Source organism: Chenopodium quinoa, unplaced genomic scaffold, assembly GCF_001683475.1.
Source record: "Chenopodium quinoa cultivar QQ74 unplaced genomic scaffold, ASM168347v1, whole genome shotgun sequence".
Taxonomy (NCBI): Eukaryota; Viridiplantae; Streptophyta; class Magnoliopsida; order Caryophyllales; family Amaranthaceae; genus Chenopodium; species Chenopodium quinoa.
This window is the reverse complement of record NW_018744290.1, coordinates 2,426,507-2,453,691: the sequence shown is the minus strand read 5'-3', so window position 1 is coordinate 2,453,691 and position 27,185 is coordinate 2,426,507. Positions and strand designations below refer to the sequence as shown.

The following is a 27,185-nucleotide window of genomic DNA, read 5'->3' as shown; positions in this document are numbered from 1 at the left end:
GTATCCAATCAACCAATTTGATAACAATATCAATTCGAGTGCCTATGCTTTAGATCGAATATTATAAGGTCAATTCAAGTTCAGATAATTTTACTTAACCCTAGGGGTGCTAATCGATTTGAGTAGCTCGTGAGCAATTCGGACTCGACTCGGTCAAAGCTCGGTCAAATAAGACTCGGCTCGAGTTGGCTCGACTCGACTCGATATGTTAATGAGCACAAATTGAACAAACTCTAACTCGACTCGATAAGCTCGTGAGCAACTCGATAATATATTTTATTAATATAGAATTTACAAATAAAGTTATTACCATGAACAAATTTGACACTCAATAAGAGTTAATTTATATTATAAAAAAAAAGTAAATCCTTAATAATAAATAAAATAAATAAAAGAAAACTATATAGAGTGAACAAAAACAATAAAGGCCTACTCCCTTTGTCCCTTATTTTTTGCCCCATTGCAATTTATGGATCAAACTTATAAAACTTTGACCATAAATTCCCGGTAATGTATAAGTGATAATATATTCGTGCGGGGTCTTGTTAGAATCATTTCATTATATATTTTATTAATATCAAATTTTTATAATTTTTATGCGTATAGAAATTGAGATATATACGTTTGGACACGCGTCTTGAAGACCGTGAAAAGTCAAATGGGCCAAAATATAAGGGACAGAGCGGAAGTATAATTTTAGAAGGCTCAAAAATTTAACGAGCAGATCGTGAGCTACTCGACTCGACTCGAAATTTTAACGAGCACGAGTCAAGTAAGTTTTATTGACTTGAAACTTTAACGAGCACGAGTTGAGCACATGAAAAAAGTTTTCAAGTCGAGTTGAGCACCCCTTAACTCGTGATCGAGTCGCTCGATTAGCACCCTTACTTAACCCTACTTAATCAACTCTGCCCTTCAATTTTAAGTCTTTCATTCTTACATTGCTTATTTATAAAGTAACTTTCATGACAAAATGGTAAGTAGAGGGTTCTAAATAATTTAATAATTCGTAACAAGAGTTGGTTTAATTATATACTTGATTGAGTTAAATCTTAGCTTATAGGTTTATTATTATCTTCAATTTAGGATGACCAAGTAGTTTGATACACCCTAAGAATTGCACATAAAAAGCCAAAAACTGGTAATAAAAATGTTGATTTTACCAATCATATCAACACGTGATTTTATTATGTTATAATTTTTTCAATTTAAGTAATCTACTAATTGCTTACATATAGTCATGAAGAGTTACATATATCATTTATTTATTTTACTATTGTTATTACTCTATTATTTTTCTGTATTAGAGGAAATCATTGCACAAGTTAAAGGTTGTGATATAATCCAACGGTTAACCATAATAATTTTATCAAACATTTTTATATTCAACAAGCCAATATAGTCAAACATCCAATTCAACATCAGCGAAAGTTTGAAACAATCAACATAACAACCAAAAATCACCGGCTAATTACCAAACAAGGTGAAAGATAAAGATGTACTCAATTCATTTGTAAATACGGGATAAATAATTGGATTAAACTAATCATAATGGAGAAAGAGAAAAAAAAAATATTATGGATCAATTGGGATGTCTTTATCTTGCATTGTTCAATAATGTACGTAAAATGACCTACTTATAATACTTATAGTATAGTATAGTAGACAAGAGACAGCCCAGTGACAAATAATACTTCGTATTACTTATTTTCTTACAAATAATTAAGTGAATCTAAGTCGTTTCTTACTTATTGTGTTTTATTGAATGATTGTTGATCAAGTTTAAGAATAACTTAATTAGAGATTAATTGACATGGGAAAGGACCTTATAAAGAAGATAAAAAGAAAAATAAGATCGAGAATAAAAGTATTTATCTTGGTTATGTATGCAATAATATACTCGTATACATTAAATTAAAAAAAATAATTCAAATGGATCATGGCTTGGGGTCGTTCTTCTATAAAAGGAGAGTATTCTCCATTCTCTTCTTCCCAAACAAAAATAACAAATTAAAGAGAGACTAATTAGTGAAATTGAGAAATAATTATCATGGAGGGATCAAAGAGTTGTTGCCCACCTGGTGAAGCTAACAGGTAATCATATACTATGAATTTATATTTCCATAAAATATTTTAGTAATTAATACAAGTATTAATTATTATATACAAGTATATCTTTAACAATTTTTACAACATGCATGATGTTAATTAGTAAAATTATACTCTTAGCTATATATTTTTTTTGATGCAATACTCTTATCTATATATAATCAACATATAGAATATTTTTTTTAATCAGTAAACATCAATAGCTTCAGAGAAGGAATCTAACATTAATAGTTTTCTACATATAGTAAAAAAGTCAGTTTTAATAAGTAAAAATTACTCCCTCTGTTTTTTATTTTTTATATTATTGTTATTTTTTTCAATTTTCAAGTGAATACGTTATTTGTTTATATAATTGATGCCTGTTATTTGATTAATAATCAAGGTAATGATTCTAAATGTTTTTGTTAACAGCAAAGCATGCTGCAAGTGCGGCCCTGGGTGGACTTGCGTGATAAGAAAAATTGAAGACCCTCAACCTGATGCCAAGCCTTTCACCAACTGCAGCGATACCTGTGTCTGCATCACGTACGTTTTCACTCTTCTTATATGCATAGTCCTAGTATTTCAAATAGGACAATCATTTAAGAACGAAGAGAGTACATACTCCTTGTATAAATTTAATAGCCTTCATTCGTAAAACCTTGTGAACTCTCGCTTACACAAATTTAATATCAGATTTCTTCTAGTGACCATAATTTTGATGAGATGCGTGCGATTAAGCACTTTGATTAAAAAAAAAAATGGACAGTTATTATGAATGAATTGAACTTGCATTGTTTTGACACAAAATAATACTCCGTACTTTGAATTTCATAATTGTAGGGACGAGTCAAAGAAAGTGGAGACTGAAGGAGGATACTGTGTATGTGGAGAAGGGTATGCTTGTAGTTTCACAAAAACAGAAGGTCCTGATGCTGGAAAAGTGCTCTTCGAGTGTGGTAATGGTTGCAGGTGTGAGGTTTCTGGTTCTGGTAATGAGGTTATTGTCCTCAAGGATGCCTGATAACTTCAATGTGTAAGGGTTAGTGGAAACACATATATACCAAATGCTCATGGTGTAGTACTTCATATGTACAAGCAAGTTGTATTAGCAATTTGGGAGGCCACTAGCCAAATTTCAATATTGTGTGTGCCATGTTTTATTTCATCGAATAAGCATTGTTGTCGATACTCAATAGGGTGTAATCGTGTAATGTTGTTACACTCTTGTGCAATGTAATGTTATTTGTTGTTGTGTGAAGTTTGTATACTTAACTCATCACTACTTTGTCAGATTTGTGGCCTAGCTCTCCAATCCGCACACAAAATATAGAGAGATTAATTAGCAATGCCTACACGAATATTTTTGAGATTGTGGCCGGAAGAATCAGGTCTAGTATGTTTCCACATCAAGTCACAATTATTGCAGCATGTTATGGTCAATACTTGATAGTTGACATAAAAAAATATAGAATTTTGAAATCAGTTGGTAGAAATAATAAGTGTTACAAAATTAGGATATAGTCATTCACATATTTGAATGGCTTCACATAGGTTAAAATAAAAGCTAAAGTAATAAGCAATAATATTTGTATTAGTTACAATATTCTGTAACCATACTTGAAAATTTAATTTTAATGCGACATATAATACTTGTAGTTTTTTTTATATAAAGAAAGGAAAAATAAAAGACTTTACTCACTGGGGAAAAGTAGTTGATGATTAGTTTATGTTTCTCCTCTTTTATTTTAGTTGAATTAACCTTATGTAATTGTGTATACTCGATGCAACTTATATTTGCCAAATTTAACATTTGTTTAACTTCTTTTTACTAAACTTCTGTTTAAATTAATTATTATTTGTTTGTTTTTACTCAAGTTATTTCTGTTGATAGTCATTCAAAAACATTGAGTAGAACAGTATAACACCTAAAATATGGTAGACCTTCAACAATTTAAATCTTGGTAACTTTATCTGAAAATTTCAAAGAAAGCAGCCCAAATAAAGGGCCAACCCACCATCTGATACAATCAATCCCAAAGCCCAACCCACTAAGTTACAAAAAAAGGGAAATTAATTAAATTTAAATACTACGTATAACAACTCACGCGCCTCTACAAATCACGTGTTTCACCGGCTTTCTCTCTCACACACTAAAACAACAAATACACACTCAAAAGAAAGCGCATCACACTGAATCACACTTTCCGTTAACGCGCCACCCATGACGGCGGCGAAACCACCGCAATCATCATCTTCTTCATCAATGGTCACCATTAGAGGATCTCTGCTAACCCTAGCTATTCTCACTCTCATCTCCTTCACTTTTCTCTCTCTTAAATCTCTCCATTCTCCTTCCTCCTCTCCTCCCACCACGGTAAGCTCACTTTCTCTCTCCTCCACTTTCTCTCTCATCGAGTTTCTCTCTCTAACGTGAATTTCCTGTTTCTGTGTTGTTCGAGAAGGTTCTGAATGTGGTGGAGGAGAGAGAAGAGGCGTCGGAAGCGTATCATTCTTCGGAGATCTTTAGGTTGAATTACGAGGAAATGGAGAGGAAGTTTAAGGTTTATATTTACCCTGATGGTGATCCGAATACGTTTTATCAAACTCCGAGGAAGCTCACTGGGAAGTACTCCAGTGAAGGTTACTTCTTCCAGAATATTCGAGAGAGTGGGTTTCGTACTCAAGATCCTGATGAAGCTCATCTCTTCTTTATTCCTATTTCCTGCCATAAGATGCGTGGCAAGGTATTCTTTTCTACATTCTAATTTTGTGTTTGATTGATACTTGTTTTTGAAGTCATTGATTTGGATTGCAAGTTATAATTATGTGAAATTTTGGAGTTATTTTGGATTGAATTGTTTGGAATTTGAACAAATTATTGCATTGAATTGATTTAGGTGGACATTAGGGAAAGTGAGGATAATTATAACGAGAATTTTGGCAATTTCTTGTGCTGGATTACTTTGTGAATTAGAAGTTCAAAATGAATGAAATTTTTAGTTAAGAGTGTTGAGATAGTGAAAACTTAACAGTGTACAAAGTGAGATTCGGGTTAATGCGATATGATCTGTTGTTTCAGGCTGGAAGAATTAAATTTTGGAATACACATAAATCTACAGTACAGATTTATTCTAGTATTTTTCGATAAAGATAGCAAAAAGGTGCATTCATTTGTAGGCTGATTCAGTGCTTTGTTTGTGGATGCTTGAGCAATAATGGTTGAATAAGTGTCACTTGTAGTTTGTATAAGAATGAATGACCGTGGTTTGTGGCAAGTTATATGGAGTTCTTTTTATTGTAGCAAATTGGCAACGCCGGTAGCTAAATTGTAGCACTTGTAGAAATGTAGGTCAATAAGGAAAGTTATACTGATGGTTTGGTAAGATGTCACTAGCATAGTTGTGCAAGCATAGAAAGGGAGATAGATTTTTGTATTCAGGATTACTGGCACTTTGTTTGGAAAGCAAAGAAGGAAGGAAAAGGACGGGAGGGACAGAGGAGAAAGGGGAGGGAAGAGAAAGGGAGAGGGACAGAGGAGAAAGGGGAGGGAAGAGAAAGAGAGGAGAAAGGTGACCTTCATTTTCCTTCCAAATCTCTCCAATTTTGGATGAATTGTGCTTCTTAAAGAGAGAGGGAAAATGGATCCCTCCCTCTCCTTCCGCTTCCTTCCCCAATTCTTTACCTGAAGAAGAGAAATTGTCCTCCTCCCTTTCTCTTCTCTTCTTTTCCTTGCATTTCCTTCTATTAAAAAAGTGTGACTAGTTATGTGTCATTTATCTGTTCACCTGCTTTGGTTTTGTTTTCTTTCCTCTTTGTTGTTGCAGATTATGCCAAACTAAAGCAAATATGTTTATCTGCCATAGTAGACGTCTGATAACCTTTATGATCCTTGTAATGAGTTATGAGTGCATTATACTACGCAGGGGACTTCATATGAAAACATGACTATAATTGTCAAGGACTATGTTGAGGGCTTAATAGCCAAGTATCCTTACTGGAATAGAACGTTGGGAGCTGATCACTTTTTGGTTACTTGTCATGATGTTGGAGTGAGAGCATTTGAAGGGTTGCCATTTCTTATAAAGAATTCTATTCGAGTAGTGTGCTCCCCAAGTTATGATGTAGGGTTCATCCCTCACAAAGATGTTGCTTTGCCACAAGTACTACAGCCCTTTGCTCTTCCTGCTGGAGGAAACGACATGGAAAACAGGTTGGTGGATGTCTTTTGTTGTTGCTCTTTCTGGCATATCACCTTTCTTTGTAACCCCCCTCCCCCCCCCCCTTTCCCCTCTTCCACTACTGCTCGTGTTTTTTATGCCCTGGTTTGTATAGGGTTTTCAAATTTAATTTGGGTTTTTTTCGAATGTTGTTATTGATCTAGTAACTTGTTTAATTGTTATCAAACCTGGAAGTGGAAGTTAACAATCGTGGATCTCTGGACTGGTCAATCATGAAAAATCAATAAATGGTCTAGATTCAAACCAAACAATATTGAAGATGTATGAATTTGTAAATATTTATAAATTACCCTGGGTTTTTTCTATTACCTATCTCAACTTCGGACAAAATTGTTGTTTATTTGTCCAAGTCTCATAGCAAATGACCAGAGCAGGTTTGCATCTGGGCACAGGAGACTTTGGAAAAAATTTAGTTTCTAGTTGAGATTCAAATTATGTTCCCAGGTTTTTTTTTAAAAAAAGTTGTAGCTAGGTATCTTTGATTGGCAGAACTTGATATGCAAAATCCAACATTAATAGTTGAAAAAAGGTGGTGCAGAACTAATTTATGAAAAAATGACCCTAAAAATCACTAAATATGAGTGTTGGAATAAATGTCCAAGAGTGTTCCATCACAAAGATAATTTGTAAGGGGAGGAATGGAGGAATGTTGTCCATTGATTCCAATGTGCTTATTCTCTCTTCAATATTAGTCATACTCATATGTGCAAAACACATATATGGAAGTCGTCACTCCTAGGTCCTCACATGTGAGTGTCCTTTTAACTATGCACATTGGATAGATATAAAGAAAAATTTCCTTTGGGGTTGGGTATCTTATCAATCTCAAATCCTTATCCAGTAAACAAGCCAACCTTTACTATGATGCCATGTTTAGTTCCAGATGTAGTGGACTAGTGAGATGTCCTGTTGCTCCTCTATGCCTTCTCATATACGTATCAGCTGTGTCATCCTAACAAGGACTTTAAACAGATAGTGAAAAGAACAACATTTTAGATTCAAGTGCTGATGAGTTTCGGTTGCGAAACAGTAGAAAACGAAAGGAAGACATTTGTTTGTGAATATTAAGGGGTGGGATATTTGCTTCGGAACTCTGAAGTTTTTCATATTGCTCCTCTTGGTGAATTAGTGCTAATTAATCTCTCTGTTTTGAGTTGCTAATTTGTACGAGTCCATCTAAGACATTGAATAAATTTCATTGGAAACAATATATGGCTAGCAGGCTAGGGATAAGATAGCATAAATTCGTGCCTTGAAAATCCTGCCTACTCTGGTAATCTGGTGGGCTTTGTTATATTTATTATTGTCTGGGTCATCTTTGTGCAGATTATCTGTAACTAACAGAAAGTACACTTTGCAGGACAAACCTTGGATTTTGGGCAGGCCATCGGAACTCTAAAATTAGAGTCATATTGGCCAGAGTCTGGGAGAATGACACAGAACTTGATATATCTAACAACAGAATAAATAGGGCTATTGGGCCTTTGGTATATCAGAAGAGGTTTTACAGGAATAAGTTTTGCATATGCCCTGGTGGCTCTCAAGTTAACAGTGCTCGTATAACAGACTCAATCCATTATGGATGTGTTCCTGGTAAGTTTTTTCTGTATCTATTGTATGGGTTGTGGGAATGGTTAATATTGTATGTATTCACATCACCTAATATACTCAGAAAAATAGTGTGACCTTGATAGTTAATGTGCACGAATTCATGTAGTTCTCAACACAACATCTTAGGTCTCAGATAATTGTTCTAGTTAAGCTTTACTGCAGCTTTTGCAGAGACTTGGCTTAAGAAATTTTAAAGTTAAAGTTTCTGTTTGTCTCTCTTTTCTGCAGTAATAATATCAGATTACTACGATCTGCCTTTTAACGACATTCTTGATTGGCGAAAATTTGCTGTTGTGCTGAGGGAGAGGGATGTCTACCATCTCAAGCAAATTCTTAAGGCCATTACAGACGCAGAATTTAAACGGCTTCATGAGAATTTGGTCAAGGTAATGATTTAATGCTGGCTGAAATTTTGACATTAAACTGTATCTGACAGCCTTAGGAACCCTTGTGAGCTTGTTGTTCTCTGTTCACGTTGTTCTGGTTAAACATTCTCTGAAACTCTGAAAGTGGATCTTCCTGAAGCCATTTGTTTTTCATAACACAGCTATAATTTCAAGTTTTTAGGTATACACACTAGATGCTACTCGCAGTTAGTCTCGCTTTATTACTCATGATGTTTATGAAGCAGGGTAGAATCTGGTATTGTAGTTTTGTAGAATGTTAACTCGGAAGAAAAACTTGAGTGCTACACAAATAAGCTAAGAAGAGAGAAGAGGGGGGGGGGGGGGGGTAAAATGGCATCTTCTTTACTCACTTAAAAATCAGCATAAACTATGAAGGTCTTTGTGATTATCATGACTTTTTAGTTCCAGGTTCCCACAATGATAAGTGATGATAAGAAAAGGGCAAAGATACACGTTTATACACCAGGATTGCAATGTTTGAAATCCTTTTAATCCTTTTGTATCAGGTACAAAAGCATTTTCAATGGAACACCCCTCCTATAAAGTATGATGCTTTTCATATGGTTATGTATGAACTCTGGCTGCGGCACCACGTTATCAAGTACTGAGTTTTTTTTTTGACACGTTATAAAGTATTTCTTTCACCTCCTGTTTGTACACTCAATAGATACCAGACCAGTCTCGAAGATCAAAGGAAAGTGATGCCTAACTGCCATGCCTACCAATTCTGTAGCTCTGTAAATTATGACCTACTGTTTTGTCATGCAACAATACTCTTTCCTATATGTAGGATATGTCAAAATTTAAAAGTTTATGGCGCTGTCCATTCATTTTGTAATCCTTTTTTCATCTTTAATCTTTTTGCTCCATTTCTAGCCTGATTATAATCTCATTCTGAACCATCTAGCTGCGCGAATTTCTACAATCTCATACTTGCTTGAAGTTATCAGATTAAATGCAGGAGTGACATTCAGACTGGCTAAGTGGCTAGTTACCCTTATACAAGCTGTTTTCCTTGTGTGCTTAGACCGGTGGACTGTCAGGGATGATTACTAGTTCACTACTGTTACTACTATTATTGTACAAATTTTCAAGCTTGTAACATAAAAAGCTCTAATCTGTATCCTGATACTGCTACGCTCACTTAAGTTTCCTATTTGGAAAATTGGATCTCATTTCCTTGATACCTTTAGATTTAGCTCAATTGTTGATAATCAGATTCATATAAAAAAAAAAATTTAGGATGGTGATCCATCAAATTCATACTAAACCATGAGATTGTAGTGGCTCTTACTTTAGAGGTGCTCATGTCCTTATCAGGGTCTAAATTTTGAACTTTACAATAAATTACAATAAATTAGTGTGAGACAGTCTCACTTATTAGTGCTTTCTTGTTTTAAGACTTATTATATGCCACATCATTACTCCATATCCAATAACATACTTTATATGTAGTATAATAATGTAAGATTTCTTCAAACTTAACCAAAATTTCTCTTCAATTGTCATATTCATTTAAGATTCTTGTCAAAAGAGAAAAAAAAAACAAATATTCATTTTAGATTTCTTAATTTTTTATTTATTTTTTCAATGACTATACCCACAAATTGAGTCTCAACTGAATTTTGATTTTTCAAGACTTTTATTTATTTATTTTTTATTTAATTTTTATTTTTTATGGGAAAGACTCTACCAAGACTTATATTTCAATGATTTTCAAAAAAAAAAAAGAAGACTTGTATTTCAATGCTACATATGTTTAGGTTTTAAACTTGCTACCAAGACAATGTTAGGAGTATGATAGATGTCATGTCACTCCATGTCAACAAGATTCAAGTCTTAAAGTTAGCATTAATTTTATTACATTGTCGGTCTTTATTTCCAATATTGAAAAGGCGAAATTCAATTTTTCATCACTAATTAAACCTATGTAACACCGATCAACCCAGAGAACAAGTTTATGTAGTTGATAAAAATGATGTTTATCAAGTGACAAAATTGATAATTAAATAAGTTAATATTACACGATTCATAGGTAAAACCACCAAACATCAAAAGTTCAAAATCGCTATTGGTGTTAGCTATTTCATCCACAATATCACAATTTTAGTCATCAACGAGTAACTTTGCTAGTATAAATCTTGAGAGTTGAAAGCTACGACCATGTATAAATATTTACACATGTTATCGATCAAATTATGATTGATGATGACAAACCACTTTCCCGCCATGTTCTACAAAACCTAGTGTCGCCAAATTGTTCTTCGTTTAAGTCCATTAATCAGAATTCAAGACTGTGTTTGTACCGTCTTTCTCAGAATTTGCAGAAATTTTGTTAATCTACAAGCGATTTGTAGGTAATTAATTCTTCTTACAAATTATTATTTAAGGTTCACTGGAATCCCTAATTTTCAAATTATGTTCTTTGCTTTGTAATTTTTCAGCTCTTTTGATTTCATCTTGTAGTTCTGATTTTTGTATTACATTGAATTTATTTTTCATTCTACTTGGTATAAAACCTTGTATTATGCTATGATTAATGAACATTTCTGCACTATTACAAAATTTGTCAACTTTGTACACTAATTTTGTTATACTGCTAGTATGAATGATGTGTTTGTAATCTTATTGAAATGTTTCATAAATGAAAACTATGGCACTTTAGTATCATTAAATTGATAAAATTGTTGGACACATTTGTGGTCAAAGTTAGTAAGCTTATTGAAGTAAGGTCAATTGGAAATAACCAAACAGTGATCATGACTCACGAGGGTAAGATTGTGTACATCCGACCCTCCCCCGACAATATTGTTTGACTAATTTGTGGTCAAAGTTAGTAAGCTTATTGAATTAATGTCAATTGGGATAATAACCAATATGTGATCACGAGGGTAAATTTGTGTACATCCGACCCTCCCCCCTCCCATACCGTGCTCAAAATAGGAGCTTGGTGTGAATAATTGGGGTAGTATAGTAGTACTGATGCTGTTGTGGTCACCATTAATTTCGAAAGTCAAAAGTGACCTATTATTTTGAGGACATGATATGTTTTTGAAACTGTGTTTGCTGGATGTTGTTATTAAGTGTATATCTTGACATATCTTCTCAACTTATTTGTAGTTTGAGTTCCTAGAAAAGGCAGGAGGCATATTGTGCAATATCTTGTATGAGCATGATTTTTGGTTGGACAATTTTTTTCGTGATGCTATGAGGGATTGGGGGTGTTCACGTTGTTGGAGCTTACAAAACATTTAATTACCACTTTACGAACTACAAGGTGTTGTGGAATGGGAAATCAAATTCAATTGTGGTTAGTATTCTGATGCATTCTGCTAATCAATTGCATAAGACGCAATAGAAGCTATTATAAAATTTTATGTTGTATGATTGGTGGAAGAGGAATTACGATGAGGTAAAACAAATGAATACATTGCCAAAATTGGTATCTAAATGGTTGATGTTTCTCACATTGGTGGTTTGCATATTCTTATATTAATTTGTTTTCTGTTGTCAGATACAATATGTGGAAGTTGAATACTGGAACTTGATTTAGGCGAATGCTATAAATGTTCACCAGAACTCTGTATTTGATTGTTCTGTCTTTATTCTTCCAAGCCCTTTGGCCTTTCCATTGACCTTCCCTACATGTAAAACGTTATGGAAGTTTCTTTAATTAGCTACCTTCTGTTCAATGAAAAGAAAGTTAACATTGAACTTTGGATCTGTTGTGATTTTTAGCTGGTTGTACTGTAAATGCCTTAACTAATGGATCACATATGATATTTTTGCTATGATAGTAGCTTAGATCCACTGCTGAGTTGTTAGTTTATTGAATTATTATTGTGTGTCTTTGTGTTAGGTAACTTAGCTTGGGTTCTAAAATCCTTCCATTGAAGTATGACAATCCATTTAGTCACATGTTAGCTCTGGATGTGGCATTTGGGGATCAAGCATTGGAGTCTCTTGTAAGTTACGCTTATCAAACTTCTTTTAAATACCTTCAAAAGTTTCCCATGTGATGTGAGAAAATAGGCAGATACCCGACTTTTTCTGTCTGTATTTTAATGTTTTTGAGCTATGATCGTAAGACTTGGGCATCATGATGATGATTCCCAGGTTTGGAATGACGTAGATTTTTAAGTTTGAGTTGTATGTTTAGTTCCCAACTTTCCTGCAAACTAAGAGGAGGAATATCTCTGTACTATTCCAAAACTATAGGTTATATATGAATGCATGCAATTTCATTTATTTAACTGGATTTTTAGAGTAAATGGTCTAGTGTTTCCTAATTAATATGATAGGAATAGTTAAGGGAAAGAGATGGAGATACTAACTTTTGAAGTGTCATAATTCTGGATTTCAGTAGTGGAAAATAGAACAATAAGAGCAATAAACAAAACAATTCATCATAACTATGATAGGTTTGGGAAGATGTATAATAGCCTTACCTCTTATCAATCGAATTAAGTCGAGACTATTTCCTAAAAACCTGCCTAAGTTGTTTTTTTTCTTTTTCTTATATATATATATATATATATATATATATATATATATATATATATATATATATATATATATATATATAACATAATAGTGGTTTGTTCCTTTTAAAGTTAAACATTTATTACAGCAGCCAGAGTAAGAGTAGTAAAAGCAACAATAATAATACAAATAACGAAAGGAATAGAAGCAATAATTCAATATAATCATTTTATTTTAGTCTTAACCAAATATGATGAGTAGGAAAATAAGTTCGGGTTAGTTATCTGATGCATGCAGATGATCTGATCAATTGCATAAGACTTGAACAGATTTGTTGTCACTTCGTAGAATTGTTTCATGTTGAATGATCGGTGGAAAAATTATTGCAGAAGATGAAGGAAACAAACCAGTGCTAGATATATTAATGGTAGAAAGAAAACAAGATTAAGGGAAATATGATCACTCATACTAAGAAGTGTAATACATTGTTCTTATTTAGTTATTTATGTAGTTTATTTGATTAATAGGGAAAAAAATAGGAAAATTTAAGTGTGATCATTTTCCATCAATAATGATTGATGTTGTATACCATGAGATGAGGTTCCATTTGTTATGTATACTTTTCCATCGAAAAAAGTTTTCATTCCATTATGATCAATTGTAAACAAACAAACACCAATATTGACTATAACACCAATATGTAAGTAACCAATGATGCATGCATTATTAACATAATGGTAGGGTAAGTAATAAATGGGTGAGGAGTTTGGGTATAATTGATAACTCTGACACCTTAATAGGAACCCCAGATGCTAAGATGCCAAGTTGGTGACTACATAGTTCTGCATTAGTCCCATTATTGAATCAAACTCATTCTCGGGACTTTTATAGAGTTATTTGCAGGTTATTATGGCTCTAATCCAACTTATATGACCCATGGGACCCCCCTACATTTAGCTCAATTTTGTGAAAATTTCCCAAAAATGGTCCAAAATCATGAATTATAACCTTTAGTTTTGGATAATTTTTTAACTTTTCCGAATCCAGAATGGAAAGCACTAGGGGTGCTTCCCATAAACCCCATGACTACCCGGGAGGCCATTTGGATAGTTGAAACCGTTTCAATTTGTCTTTAAACTCTCAATTTAACTAATTTCAGATGCACCTCCCTTAATAAACTAAAGGCCACCACAAGCCTTTATGTGACTGATTAGTGATTGTATATGGTTCCAAACAATATTGTATGACCCTAGGATGTATCTTCTACCATTTTTTGAGTTTTTCGTCACAGGGTTTGAGATATCCAAATTTGGTATGATGAAAAAAGCTACATATGCAATTATGCATGCCATGATTCATCAATTCAGCATGAAGTATTAAGTTAAATCAGCTTTGTCAGCTTATTTATTTCTTCTGATTTTACAGCGCCGGAATTCTGCAAGACAGTGGTTTGAGTGAAAGTGTGAGAAGAGTGCAGAAATGCGTTGGTTGAGAAGTTAGGCATTGGTTGAAATGCTCAACTCATGCTTAGGGAAGAAGCTTTGGTGGGAAGTTACCTGAAAACATTGGGCATCACGTCATAATACTGGTTTTGGCTATTCCCGGTGGGCCGGTATTATTCCCGGTATTATTCTTATCCTGAGTCAATCATGGAAGAAAAAGGTGAAGTTTGTCATGTAGTACATGTACTGATGTCAGTTTCTAGATACATTACCTTACAACATTGCCACACTCCTTGACCAGTTGCAAGCAACTGTGTTGTACAGTCAAGTTTTACATTTTCTAATCAACAAACAACTTAAAGCATATGATCAAAGAGGTAAGCCTGGAATTAAACTATGTTTATCAATCATGCATGGTTAAGGCGGCTTGAAGTTTGTTGTTTACAAGTTATATGATCGTCATGCCCTCATGCAGCTCTTCATATTACCTTTCTATAAATAGTATCTTTTTGTTAACTATGATTCATTCTTTTGTTTATTGTTACTCAAAATTTTTTTTTTTGCTCTGTTTTTTTTTTTTTTTTTTTTTTTTTGGTTTGCTTATATTCCCTCATGGAAAGTGACATGTGCTTTCAATGTTTTAGCACTGGACAAAGTGCACAAGAAAAGGGATTGACACATATTCCAGAGTGCTATGAGGTTCCCTCCTCTGAACGTCCCAGCTTGAGCTCACTTGAAGCTCAGATTCCTGTTGTTGACCTGGCTGGATTGCAAATGGGCCCTACTCACCGCTTAGCTGTCATTGAAAGCATTGGATATGCTTGCAAGCGCTTCGGATGTTACCATGTAAACCTAATTTTCTTTATATTTTGTGTGAAATTTGACATATTGGCTCACTCTCTGTGTATTAGCCATCATATATTCAGCTGCTATATCCCTTATTTTAATTTTTTACCAAGTCAAAGGATAGTGATCTGATTTAGGTGAGAAATTTGTTTCTTAAGGTCTTTAATTTTTTTTACAGTCAAAGAATAGTGACTTAAGTGAGACTTTTAGTGTTAAAGACTTAAAGGTCAGCTTAAAGTTTTTTGTCAGCATATTTCAGGAAAAGTTCTTCTAAAGGCTTAAGATAGTTAAAGTTTATATGCATTTTCTAAACTTTGATGGACAAAACTTCCAGCAAGGGGGATCGGCCTGTAATAATCCTTTAATTAGCATGCCCATTGAATATTTTGCATTTTTGGGTGATAAAAAGCTAAATCAACACATTATTCTACGTTGTTGTATATGACACACTAAGAAGATATTGTGCTGCAGGTTGTTAATCATGGCATTGACCAGTCAATCTTAGACAAAGCACTTGGTGCTGCAAATGAGTTTTTTCGGTTGCCTGCTGATGAAAATTTGAAGTTTATGTCGAAGGATGTACACAAACCAGTGAGGTATGGGACAAGTCTCAAGGATGGTGTTGATAAGATTCAATTTTGGAGGGTTTTCCTTAAACATTATGCAAATCCCTTGAACGACTGGGTTCAGTCTTGGCCTGAGAATCCACCTGCTTACAGGTATGTTATCTAATATATTTATTTTGTGAATTGCATAGGTATGAAGCATTACCTATTATTTAGGATATATATTATGCAAGCACCTGAATTGTGTAGATAGTGCTTAATATACCTTTTTATGTATGAAGTGAAAGATGAATGCAGTGTTGTAAATGCTTACGAAGTATGTTGCTCAGACTTAACCAAAGACATGAATTGTATGTTCATTTATGTGATGAATTTAGTTTCCATGTTTCTGATAAAAACACTACTTGATAAATCAATCAATAAATTAGTTTAAAAGATAGACATATTAAATTCAGCATGGAAGAAAGAATGAGGAAAATGAAACTGTTTATCCATGCATGTTTCTTTAGCTCCGTCACTATTTAATTGCATACTCAACGCATGTGACTCCTTGTTGTTGTTATTATTATTATTATTATTATTATTATTAGTGGTATTTGTGACTTCATGTCTTGGTTTGAGGGTTATGTTAGAGTACAAAAAATGCCATGAAAGAGGGTTTAGATGCAAGATAACATTAAACAAATGCTCCTCCATCTGTGCTGAAAATTCTTGAACATGAATTCAGCATGGGAAAAAAAAGAAGCTTGTTTCAAAACCACAAGCAGAAATTAACCCCTTTTTTCTTATACTAAAATATATAAGCAAATGCGTATGCATATGCGTATGCATATACATCTACTTCAGCATCTATTCAAAAGAAGAAGATGAGCATTTACATGTGTCAAGTTGATTTTTCTAATGTTTTGTAAAATATTTTATAATTTTTTATTTTTTGAGGGAATGTTTTGTGGATTGTTTATCAACAATAAAGAGAATCATGTGCATGTGTCTCTCTTTATTTTTCCTTGCCTAATTGCCTTGAACCTGATTCCAGAACTGACCTCAGAGGGAGAAAAAAACCCCTAATTTCAGGAATTTATCTTTGCCTTAATTTATTTGTTTACATTCCTGCAGTCTTGCAGTATTGCCTCACTTGTTAGAATTTGGAGTTTTCTATCCGGATTTTGTATTCATTTGTCTTATATCTTGGGGGTGCGGATTTGCTGCAACACTTGCTGTTGACTTATTTCTTTGTGGGTGTGAATTTGCTGCAAAACTTGTTTCCTTATACAATTAATACTCCTGCCCCTAAAATAATCGCCATGTTAGCTTTTGGTCTTCCTCACAAAGATTAAGAAAAGTGGATACATATGACTTAAAATGATGAAATTGGATAACAAAAAAGTGTAAGAAATGAGTATAAAGTGTTGATGTAATGGTGAGAAAAAAGTTTATGTTAAGGTGGGGGGCCTAAGTGCGCATTGTAATGATCCCAAAACATACTTCCTCCGTTTCCTTTTAGTTGACACGTTTCTTTAGTCACGTTTGCCAATGCACAAGTTCAACCATTCATATTTTTAATTACCGATAAGCAAAAATTATGAAAATTTGATATTTGAAAATATATATCGTGATGAATCTAACAAAATCTCACATGACTATATTTTTCATTACGTATAAAGCACAAAACACGGTTAAAGGAGAGTGTGTGAATAGTGCTAAAGTCAAAACGTGTCAACTAAAAAAACGGAGGTAGTATTTAAGAAGGGGATTATCTAGGAGAGGGATGTACGCTCGTTGCCTTATGGTTATACTTAGCACGTAGTACTGGTAGTAGCCATCCTACTTGATTATGATATTTGAATATATGGTCACTCGTAGCCTTATAATACTAAGCACGTAGTAGTAGCCATCATACTCGATTATGATATATGATCTTTGAACTGATTATTTTCGTACTACTGATTTTTAAACATAAACTTTTACATTCAACTTTATTGTAGCCATTGCAACAGTAAGAACTACACCACCGCGGATAGGAAACTCTGAAATTAAGAAAGTAACTTTAATTCTTTTTCATGACTACAAAAAAAATGTGGCCTTTGTAAAACTTATCATGGTTGATAGGGGAGACATGGGAGCATACTCTTCAGAAGTGCAAAAACTAGCAGTGGAATTAGCAGGAGCTACCACAGAGAGTCTTGGCTTGGGTCCCAAGTATCTGAGTGAGAAGATGGAAGAAGGCATGCAGGTAATAACCACAAACTGTTACCCACCTTGTCCTCAACCTCGTCTCACGCTTGGGTTGCCTCCACATTCGGATTACAGCTGCTTGACCATCCTACTTCAGAGCTCTCCGGGGCTCGAAGTCATGGACATGCAAGACGGTGGCTCTTGGAAACTCGTGCCCTACATTAGTGGTGCCCTGCTAGTTCACATTGGAGATCATTTTGAGGTATTAAGCAATGGGTTGTACAAAAGTGTGGTGCATAGGGCTGTTCTTAATTCCCAGAAGACTAGGATATCCATTGCAAGCTTTCACAGTAAGGGGTTGCTTGAGAAGATGGAGCCTGCTCTTGAGTTGGTGGATGCGGATCATCCCAAGGCATACAAGGGAAGTAGCTTCAAGGATTTCTTGGATTTTCTAAGTGCTAATGATATTGGGCAAGGGAAAATATGCTTCCTGGACACCCTTAAAATAAAATAGTTAGCCTATCCTTAAAAATACAATAGTTAGCCTATCCGTTATAGTCACCCATATATATCGAAATTAAGTTTTTACCGCCAATCTCTCTATTTATTATTATTTTTTTTTAAAATATAATGATGTTATAAAAATACATAGTAGGTAGTACTAGTTCTATTCCATAATGTTCTACCCACTTTTTGTTTCAGTTCATTCCATGCAGTTTTACTCGTTTAACATATTCTTTTGCTGTTTCGCATGGCCATAATGTAATAATGCTGGTGAAATCCTGCGTCAATGATTTTATAAATATCTGAAAGGTGCATATGTGCAAGTTGTCATATACTAGTGTGAGTAATCTAACCAGATTCAGTATGTTACATCATTCCTGTACTCCCAGATCAGGTTCAATCAGTTTCATGTATACAATAGTTGCAATATTACTCAATCTTATGTATGAGTGATTTAAAATATATTTTAAAGCCTAGAGAATACAGAACCACATAAGTTAACAATTTTATGTGAAAAATATTCTGCTTGTAGGAAGAGACAATATTTGTTTGATTAAAAGCATACTGTCATGTTGTGAAATTTACATCATATAATTAATTAAAAAGATAAATTGTGGATGCTAGCTTAGCTTAAGCTGCATGAATTTATCATTAAGCATGGTCAACTTGTGGTTCATAATTGTAACTCCCCTTAGACCCTTACAGAAGCATGACTACTTAAGAGTAATTTTCTATATATAGCAAACTATTCTTCTAACTATATTTTTCATTCCCATATAAATCTCTGTCTCAAATTGTTACTTAGTTGATTATATTCATTTCATATCTAAAATACATATTCATATATACTTAACCTAGGTGTATAATGGAAAGTGATAGGTGCTCTCAAAGTTATAGCACTGGGCAAAGTGCACAAGAAAGGAGATTGTCACATGTCCCAGAGTGCTAAGTTCCTCCCTCTCAACAACCCACCTTGAACTCACCCCAAGCTCATGTTCCTGTGGTTGATTTGGCTGGATTTCTAATCAGCCCCATGCACCGGTCTGCTGTCGTTCAAAGCATTCGCAAAGCATGTGTCCATTTTGGAATTTTCCAAGTAAGTAAACCTATCTTGATAGATTTTGTCCTATACAATATCATTTTCTGAAAGTTTTTAAGATAAAAATAAAATGAAGGGGGCGTCATTTAATTTATTAAGAAAAAAACCAGGGATGACTTTCATGATTTACTTGCAGATCAATTATTCATCATGCGGTGACTTTTATTGAGAATTGGAGTTACATTTTACGGCTTTTATATGGTACGATATTGATAATTCTTATATGTATCTATACTTATGCTGATATCATTATCCTGCCTCACTACTCGGTCACTCTTACGTATGTAACTGTATACTATTTGAGCATTGGAAACTATTTTGAACAAAGCCAGGTACAGCTCTTTATTCAGCTCACAATCCATCATAATATATGGTGCAACAGAGAAATAATAGGAGTGTTCATAGTTGTATATATTGATCAACAGATCATTATATACTTGCAACTTTGCAAATGAATCTCATGAATTGTTTTGTGGTCTGATACTATATTTAAGGTGGTCATGTAAGGATGTTGAAGCATCAAAGACCTTTGATACCTGATCCGGCCATTTTTCCCTATGTGCGTCCCTATTCAATAACCACCACTACTTATTACAATGGATATGTATGCGCAGGTTGTTAATCATGGCATAGACCAGACGATCCTGAACAAAGCACTTGGTGCCGTGGATGGGTTTTTCCGATTGCCTGCAAATGAGAAACTGAAGTTTATGTCGAATGATGTTCACAAACCAGTGAGGTATGGGACGAGCCTCAAGGATGGCGTTGATAAGATTCAATTTTGGAGGGTGTTTTTAAAACTTTATGCGAATCCCTTGGAAAATTGGGTTCAGTCTTGGCCTGAGAATCCACCAACTTACAGGTATATTATCTGAATTATCTTAATTTTCTAAATTGCATAAACTCAAACTACCACGTTACCATGCTGAAGGCTAATCTGTGTACTTTACCACATTAAAGAAACACCTTAGGAAAATTCAAGCTGTCCAAGTACAAGTATATTATGTCTGTTTTAGCCCAATAAGAAAGAAGATAATTAACAACAAGAGTTGCGATGCATGTGTGACTCTAGATTCCAATTTCTATTGCTTGTGAGACGTAAGATATTATTTGTGACCTCATGCATTTGACTGTCTGAGTTTTGAGGGGTTACTTTGAGCACAGAAAATTCCAGGCAAAGAGTTTAGATCAAATAAATGCTCAGCTCCTTTGTATATATGCACTGAAATTCATGTATTTATGCATGAAATTTGGAAATAAATAAACCAATCTATATCAACCATTAATAAATTTAAGCTACTCTTATTCTAATGCCAATATGGCAATGTCTAACAGAAGCATATACAAGCACATGAACCTAGTTTGTCATCTTCTAGAAAGATAAACAAGGGCACTAATTACATCAGCTTGGGTCTATATGATGTATTATTTAGTGTCTTCTGATTATAGAATTTTATTATTTAAAGAAAATAATGCACGCACTTGCCTTTATATAAATAGAGCCCTGATTTCATAGGTGACCTCATCGGGGGCAAGGGGGTGTAAAAATAACTTTCATAAAGCACCCTTTACTTTGCTGTTAGGGTATTTCAGTCATCCATTGCATGCTCCAACAGACATGAAAGTGCCTTCGGAGCTTAGGGAATTGTGTTAAGATTGATTCAGTAGGCGCAGTAATAAACGGTGGTAAAACTGATAATGATAAAGATTCCGAAGAGATCTTCTGATATCATTCAAGGAAATATGACAAGAACACACCTTGGAGTTTAGGCCTTAGAGGTGGGATAGCATTTTGTAATGATGCATGGTCGCATGAACATTCTCATGGGATTTTATTTGCAAAATCACCATTACCCCTTCTTTTAATACTTAAGAAACGGGTTGTTAAAACTCTAGGGTATGAGTGAATATTTTCCAAAAACAAGTTTGTAATTTAAGGAGTTTATCGTTGCCTAAATATGTGTACTGTTATACTCCTGCAACATTTCTATGTGATATAATTCGAAATTATTATACCATATGTCAACAATTCGATCATGTTATCTTGTGCCTTCATATTATATGATCCTTTGGTTAATTCCATATATACATTTAATAACAGGGAAGACGTGGGAGCATACACTTCAAAAGTGCAAAAACTAGCAGTGGATTTAGCAGGAACTATCACAGAGAGTCTTGGTTTGGGTCCAACGTATCTGAGTGATAAAATAGGAGAAGGCATGCAGGTAATTACCTCAAACTGCTACCCGCCGTGTCCTCAACCTTGTCTCACGCTTGGATTGCCTCCTCATTCTGATTACAGCTGCTTGACCATCCTCTTACAGGATTCTCTCGGGCTTGAAATTGTTGACAAGCAAGATGGCTCGTGGAAACTTGTGCCCAACATCAATGGTGCCCTGGTAGTCCACATAGGAGATCATTTTGAGGTATTAAGCAATGGGCTGTACAAAAGTGTGGTGCATAGAGCTATCGTTAACTCGCAGAAGACTAGGATATCCATTGCAAGCCTCCATAGTTTGGGGTTGGATGAGAAAATGGAGCCTGCTGCTGAGTTGGAAGATGCGGATCATCCCAAGACATACAAGGAAAGTAGCTTTAAGGATTTCTTGGATTTTCTTAGTGTTAATGATATTGGTCAAGGGAAAATCTGTTTTCTTGACACCCTTAAGATAGTATAATGTAGAACTAAAAATTTATCCTTCTTTATCTTAAGCAACTTTTTATTGAATTTATCTTTAATCTAATTGTTACACCATGACATTAGGCATGATACTCCCTCCATTCTTTTAAGATTGCACCATTTGACTTTTCATAGTGTTCAAAACACGTTTTAAAAGGTAAATATCTTTATTTTGCAGGCTTAAAATTTTTTAAAAGTTAATATTTAAAATCAAAATTGTAATAAATCTAATAAGATCTCACATAATTGTAATATTTGTACGGTAAAAGTACAAATTAAATGTCAATGGGGAACGTGAAAGTCACTACATATGGGCCAAAGACCCTAGTTTTTGTAATTTTGTAATGTAAACAGTTTGCAAATTTTCTAATTCCCTGCAAATTACTAGTATGTACATATTAATTACAGGTCTGTTGGTCCAAATAGAAATGTTATTCCGTGATATTCATATGTCCTGAGTAGGCAAATTGTCATAATTCAATGTACTAATGTAATCTACTCTAAACGTTGGTAAAACTAAAGAACAAATTGAATTTCATTGCATATGAACAAGACATTTTGACCAGAGCATTCTGTGAAATTTCAAAATATTGTTGGTGGGGCCGCTTTCCAAACCAGAGTAGTCTCTTACTTCGTATTATTTCTTAGGTACCTCATTTAACCCAAAGAGTGAAAGAACTACTTCGTAATAAACAACCGTCCAAATGAGCAAGTTATATGAAGTGGAATGAACAAGGGAGTAATAAAACTATTTTCACTATAATTAGTATTAATACCATTTTGGACTGACGATAATCCAAGAATTATATGTATAACTAGATTACTGCCCGTACGATGTACGGTATTAATAATCTTTTTTCCATAATTAATTGTGATATAATATAAAAATGAGAAAACTCATGTGAAAAAAACAAATGCAATGCATATAGAAAAATAAAATAATATGGCAAAAATCATTCAAACTACAATTGATAAAGAAAAAAATTTATTGTTGATTAGTTGAGTTGAAAATATTTAAAAGTAGTATACATTATATTACATTAATAATGCACATTATTCCCAATAAAACTATACAATCTAGCTAGTGACTATATGACTAAAACTTATTTATAAATGCTTTTAATAAACATCAAAACTTTAATCAAACAACAGACTAAAATCTACAATAAAACTATTAGCACAACATACATGTCAATATATAAATTACAAATTAAATAATATATCATCTTTATATCCAATAAAATAGTTTCAATGGAAATAAATACTACTTAGATCATTAAAGACAATAACAATCCATAATAGGCAACACTAACCTATGAATTGATGCTCTATATGATATCGTAGCTCTTTGTTACTATACAAAAATGTGTTTGAAGCTATTCAGTAATTCTAGTTTGATCATTGTTTGTTTATTGCCTTAAAATTTTATTTGGAGATGATAGCTATTTATACAAATAAAAAGAAACACAAGAACATGTCACTTGTCACTACATCCGACGTGTCTTTTAAAATGCAGCTTATTTATGAATGTCGAATGTAATAAATTTATTATCTCAATCAAGTGTTTCAACAAAAGATAATAATTTTTTGTATTCACTAAGATATATTTTTTTTTTAATTATGTAATAATTAAAAAATTGATTGATATTTTATATTTTCAAATTAGACATATACTATATTGTCGAACACAACATTTATTTTATAGTCATATCTAATACTCGATTAGTCTAATAAACAAAATATTAGAGGTATTTGAAAAATAATTAAAGTGATGTTTTAAAGTAATTTCTTTAATATCAATTACTTCGATATGAATCAATTTATTATTACTTTTTCGGTAATATTCAATAATACTCGTTTAAAAGATAATTATAAAAGAGTTGGAATTCTATTTTTATGTAAATGTGCATGGAAAAATTTAGAACACTAAATAAAAGGGAATACATTTTATATAGAGATGATATATAAGATTTTGAATAATATTATTATAATTTTATTATAAAAATATTCCAAAAATAAAATATTTTTTACTAAAAGGGGAGGGGGAGTTTTGGAGGGAAAAAATAGCACCAGTATGTTACACATATCACTCCCGATTTCTTTTTTATTCTTAAGTTATTATTATTATCTCAATCAAGTGTTTCAACAAAAGATAATAATTTTTTTGTATTTAGTAAGATATTATTTTATTTTTTTTAATTATGTAGTAACAAAAAACTGATTGGTATTTTACATTTTCGAATTAGACATATAATATATTTTCGAGCACAAAATTTATTTTATAGTCATATCTAATACTCTATTAGTGTAATAAACAAAATATGAGAGGTATTTGAAAAAAAAATTAAAGTAATATTTTAAAGTAATTTCTTTAATATCAATTATTTCAACATGAATCAATTTTATTATTACTTTTTCGGTAATATTCAATAATACTCGTTTAAAAGATAATTATAAAAGAGTTGGAATTCTATTTTAGGTAAATGTGCGTGAAATAATTTAGAACACAAAATAAAAGGGTGTACATTTTATATATAGAGAATATATATAAGATTTTGAATAATATTATTATAGTTTTATTATATAAATATTCCAAAATAAAATATTTTTTGCTAAAAGGGGAGGGGGAGTTTTGGAGGGAAAAAACAACACCATGATGTGATAGTGTCACTAGGGATGTCAATGGGGCGGGGCGGGGCGGATGTTGGCCTTCCCATCCCCATCCCTATCCTAATCTAAAATTTTCATCCCCATCCCCATCCCCGCGGCGGGTCTAAAATTCATCCTCATCCCCGCCCCGGCGGGTACAATTCCAAAACCATCCCCGCCCCAACCCCCAGTTGGATATCCACCCCCACCTAAGACCCGCCTAATCTCCGCCTCCCAAATACACAATCCTTCATAATTAATAAAGGTTACAAAAAGAAAAAAAATTATTGTTAATATTACACATTTTTTGTTTATAATATAAGTGTATTACAAAGTATTATATTTACTATTTTATTTTACATAATTTTTTTTTATAAAATAGTATAAAAGTATATAATTTTGTTTTTAAAAATATATGGATGTGGAAATGGGGCGGGTACGAAGTGTGTAGGTGGGGATGGGACGGGTACGAAGTGGGGCGGGTGGGGCGGGGCGGGGATGGGGTGGGTACAACCTAAAATCCACCCCCGCCCCATCACCCATGGCGGGTATGGTTTTTATCCCCATCACCCGCCAAACCAAAACGGGGCGGGGATGGGGCGGGTATCCTATTTGACCCGCCCCACTGACATCCCTAAGTGTCACTCTCGGTGTCTGTTTTAGTATTAAGTTATTGATTACAAGTTTAAAGATCAAAATTGGATGACTAATCAGTAATCAATAATGAACTAATTCTGGGCTTCTTTGATGGAGCATGTAATACCTTGGCTGAAATTGATTCTGAGTACACCAAGAACTTACTTTATCCGTCTCATAATACAATGCCTCTTTTTTTTTGGTAAACTAAAATACTATGTCTCTTTCTATTTAAAAGTGGTACTTTTGACATTAATACCTCTTTTTGACGAGTTGTCATCTTTTTACCTTTTCTTTTTTTGTACTTTTAACATCAATTTCTAACATTTTCTCTTTCTATCTCTTCAATTAATCTCAGCTACTTTTTCTTTCTCTTTATCTCTCTAACCCCACATGCACATATGTACTTATAATAGTAGTAATTAGTTTTAAGAAATTTACAACTTTTTTAATTCCCGCGTAAGAAATTTAAGAAATGTACTTATAAAGAGGCATTGTTATATGAGATGGAGGGGATATTTTGTATGACACCACACACTATTAACAATTAATACAATAATTAAACTAATTAAACGTTTTCCATGACTAGCGTGTACCCGCTTAATATACTACATCCGTTTTCTTTTTAATGTACCTACAAAGTACTGTTTTTCCACTTTTTTCAATGCACTTCTTTAATTATGAATATCTCTAACTCTAACTTTAGACACTACTCCCTTCGTCTATAAAAGAATGATTCATTTGAGCATTCTTCACGGGTTTTAAGAAACTTAAATGGAAAGTACAAGTGTATGGGGAAACTAATAAAAATACATTAAAAAGGTAAATTTACATGGGATTTGCAAAAAAGTAGAGAGAGAAAGTAATAAAAGTACATGGAAAAAGCAAAATTTACACGGAGAAGCTAATTTTGCACAAATATTATTGCAAATTGAAGGGTATCTTAATGCAAATAGTATGAACATTTTGAGACTAAAACTTGACCAAATGAGTCTTTTTTTAGGAAGAGAGAGAGTAAAAAATATGTAAAAAATGATTTTTAAACACTACATATCAATATATCATGATGATTTTTCCAAGACTCCTTATATGGAATAACTATGTTTTTCCTTGTAGGTTGTAAATTGGTACACCATTTGAAAACAGGAGTACAAAGTATCTCTTTATGAGAGTAGATAAAAGCAATCATTGATGTACTAAACTACTAATAATTGTTTTAATAATGATTAATATTTAATTTTTCTTTCTAGGGAAGAAGAATTGTACCCAATTTTACATGGGTCAACCCAACCTAACCCCAAATGTTCTAGTAAGTATTTTGGTATTTAGTCCGTAGTCTCTAACATCAATATATATTGCTAGTATATACTTCCTATATATTGAGAAAGAAACCAAACTTACTTGGTGGAGAACTCATCTTATGATTTGAAACCTCTACTCTCAAGCCATAAAATGTATAGAGTAATTAATAATTGTTGTAAAATGGTGTATCAATTACATACTACTAAAAGTGAATTTAAGGGGACACTTAACAATGTATTTATTAAATAATTTTCCGCCAAAAATTTTTTTTCTAAAAAAAATCATCGTTATATTGAAATAAAGTTTGTATCTAGATTATGACTTTTATTTTATATAAAATCTATAGTAAACTTGCTAAAATACCAACTTGCACATTATAAGTATACCATATTTAAATTTTTTTCTCACATGTTTTTATCGTTTTAATATATTTCATGCGTTTTAATATCGGGTGAAT

At 33.2% G+C, this 27,185-nt stretch overlaps 3 protein-coding genes and 1 pseudogene across 3 annotated transcripts; all 4 read left to right on the top strand.

The window, feature by feature from the left end:
* The first annotated feature begins 1,970 nt into the window (after nucleotides 1-1,970).
* Nucleotides 1,971-3,381, top strand: LOC110695268. The gene is made up of 3 exons (XM_021872520.1): nucleotides 1,971-2,094; nucleotides 2,521-2,634; nucleotides 2,932-3,381. The coding sequence occupies exons 1-3, from the start codon at nucleotides 2,051-2,053 to the stop codon at nucleotides 3,110-3,112; spliced, it is 339 nt and encodes a 112-aa protein (XP_021728212.1). The 5' UTR covers nucleotides 1,971-2,050; the 3' UTR covers nucleotides 3,113-3,381.
* Nucleotides 3,382-4,070: 689 nt separating this feature from the next.
* Nucleotides 4,071-9,531, top strand: LOC110695266 (probable glycosyltransferase At5g03795). The gene is made up of 6 exons (XM_021872519.1): nucleotides 4,071-4,465; nucleotides 4,554-4,835; nucleotides 6,015-6,301; nucleotides 7,690-7,922; nucleotides 8,169-8,326; nucleotides 8,854-9,531. Exons 1-6 carry the CDS (start codon nucleotides 4,313-4,315, stop codon nucleotides 8,953-8,955), a joined length of 1,215 nt encoding a protein of 404 aa, XP_021728211.1. The 5' UTR covers nucleotides 4,071-4,312; the 3' UTR covers nucleotides 8,956-9,531.
* A 5,314-nt stretch (nucleotides 9,532-14,845) lies between these two features.
* Nucleotides 14,846-18,581, top strand: LOC110695366 (flavanone 3-dioxygenase 3-like). The gene is made up of 3 exons (XM_021872610.1): nucleotides 14,846-15,117; nucleotides 15,589-15,836; nucleotides 17,793-18,581. Exons 1-3 carry the CDS (start codon nucleotides 14,884-14,886, stop codon nucleotides 18,370-18,372), a joined length of 1,062 nt encoding a protein of 353 aa, XP_021728302.1. The 5' UTR covers nucleotides 14,846-14,883; the 3' UTR covers nucleotides 18,373-18,581.
* Nucleotides 18,582-19,227: 646 nt separating this feature from the next.
* Nucleotides 19,228-22,202, top strand: LOC110695338 (annotated as a pseudogene).
* The last annotated feature ends 4,983 nt before the right edge of the window (nucleotides 22,203-27,185 follow it).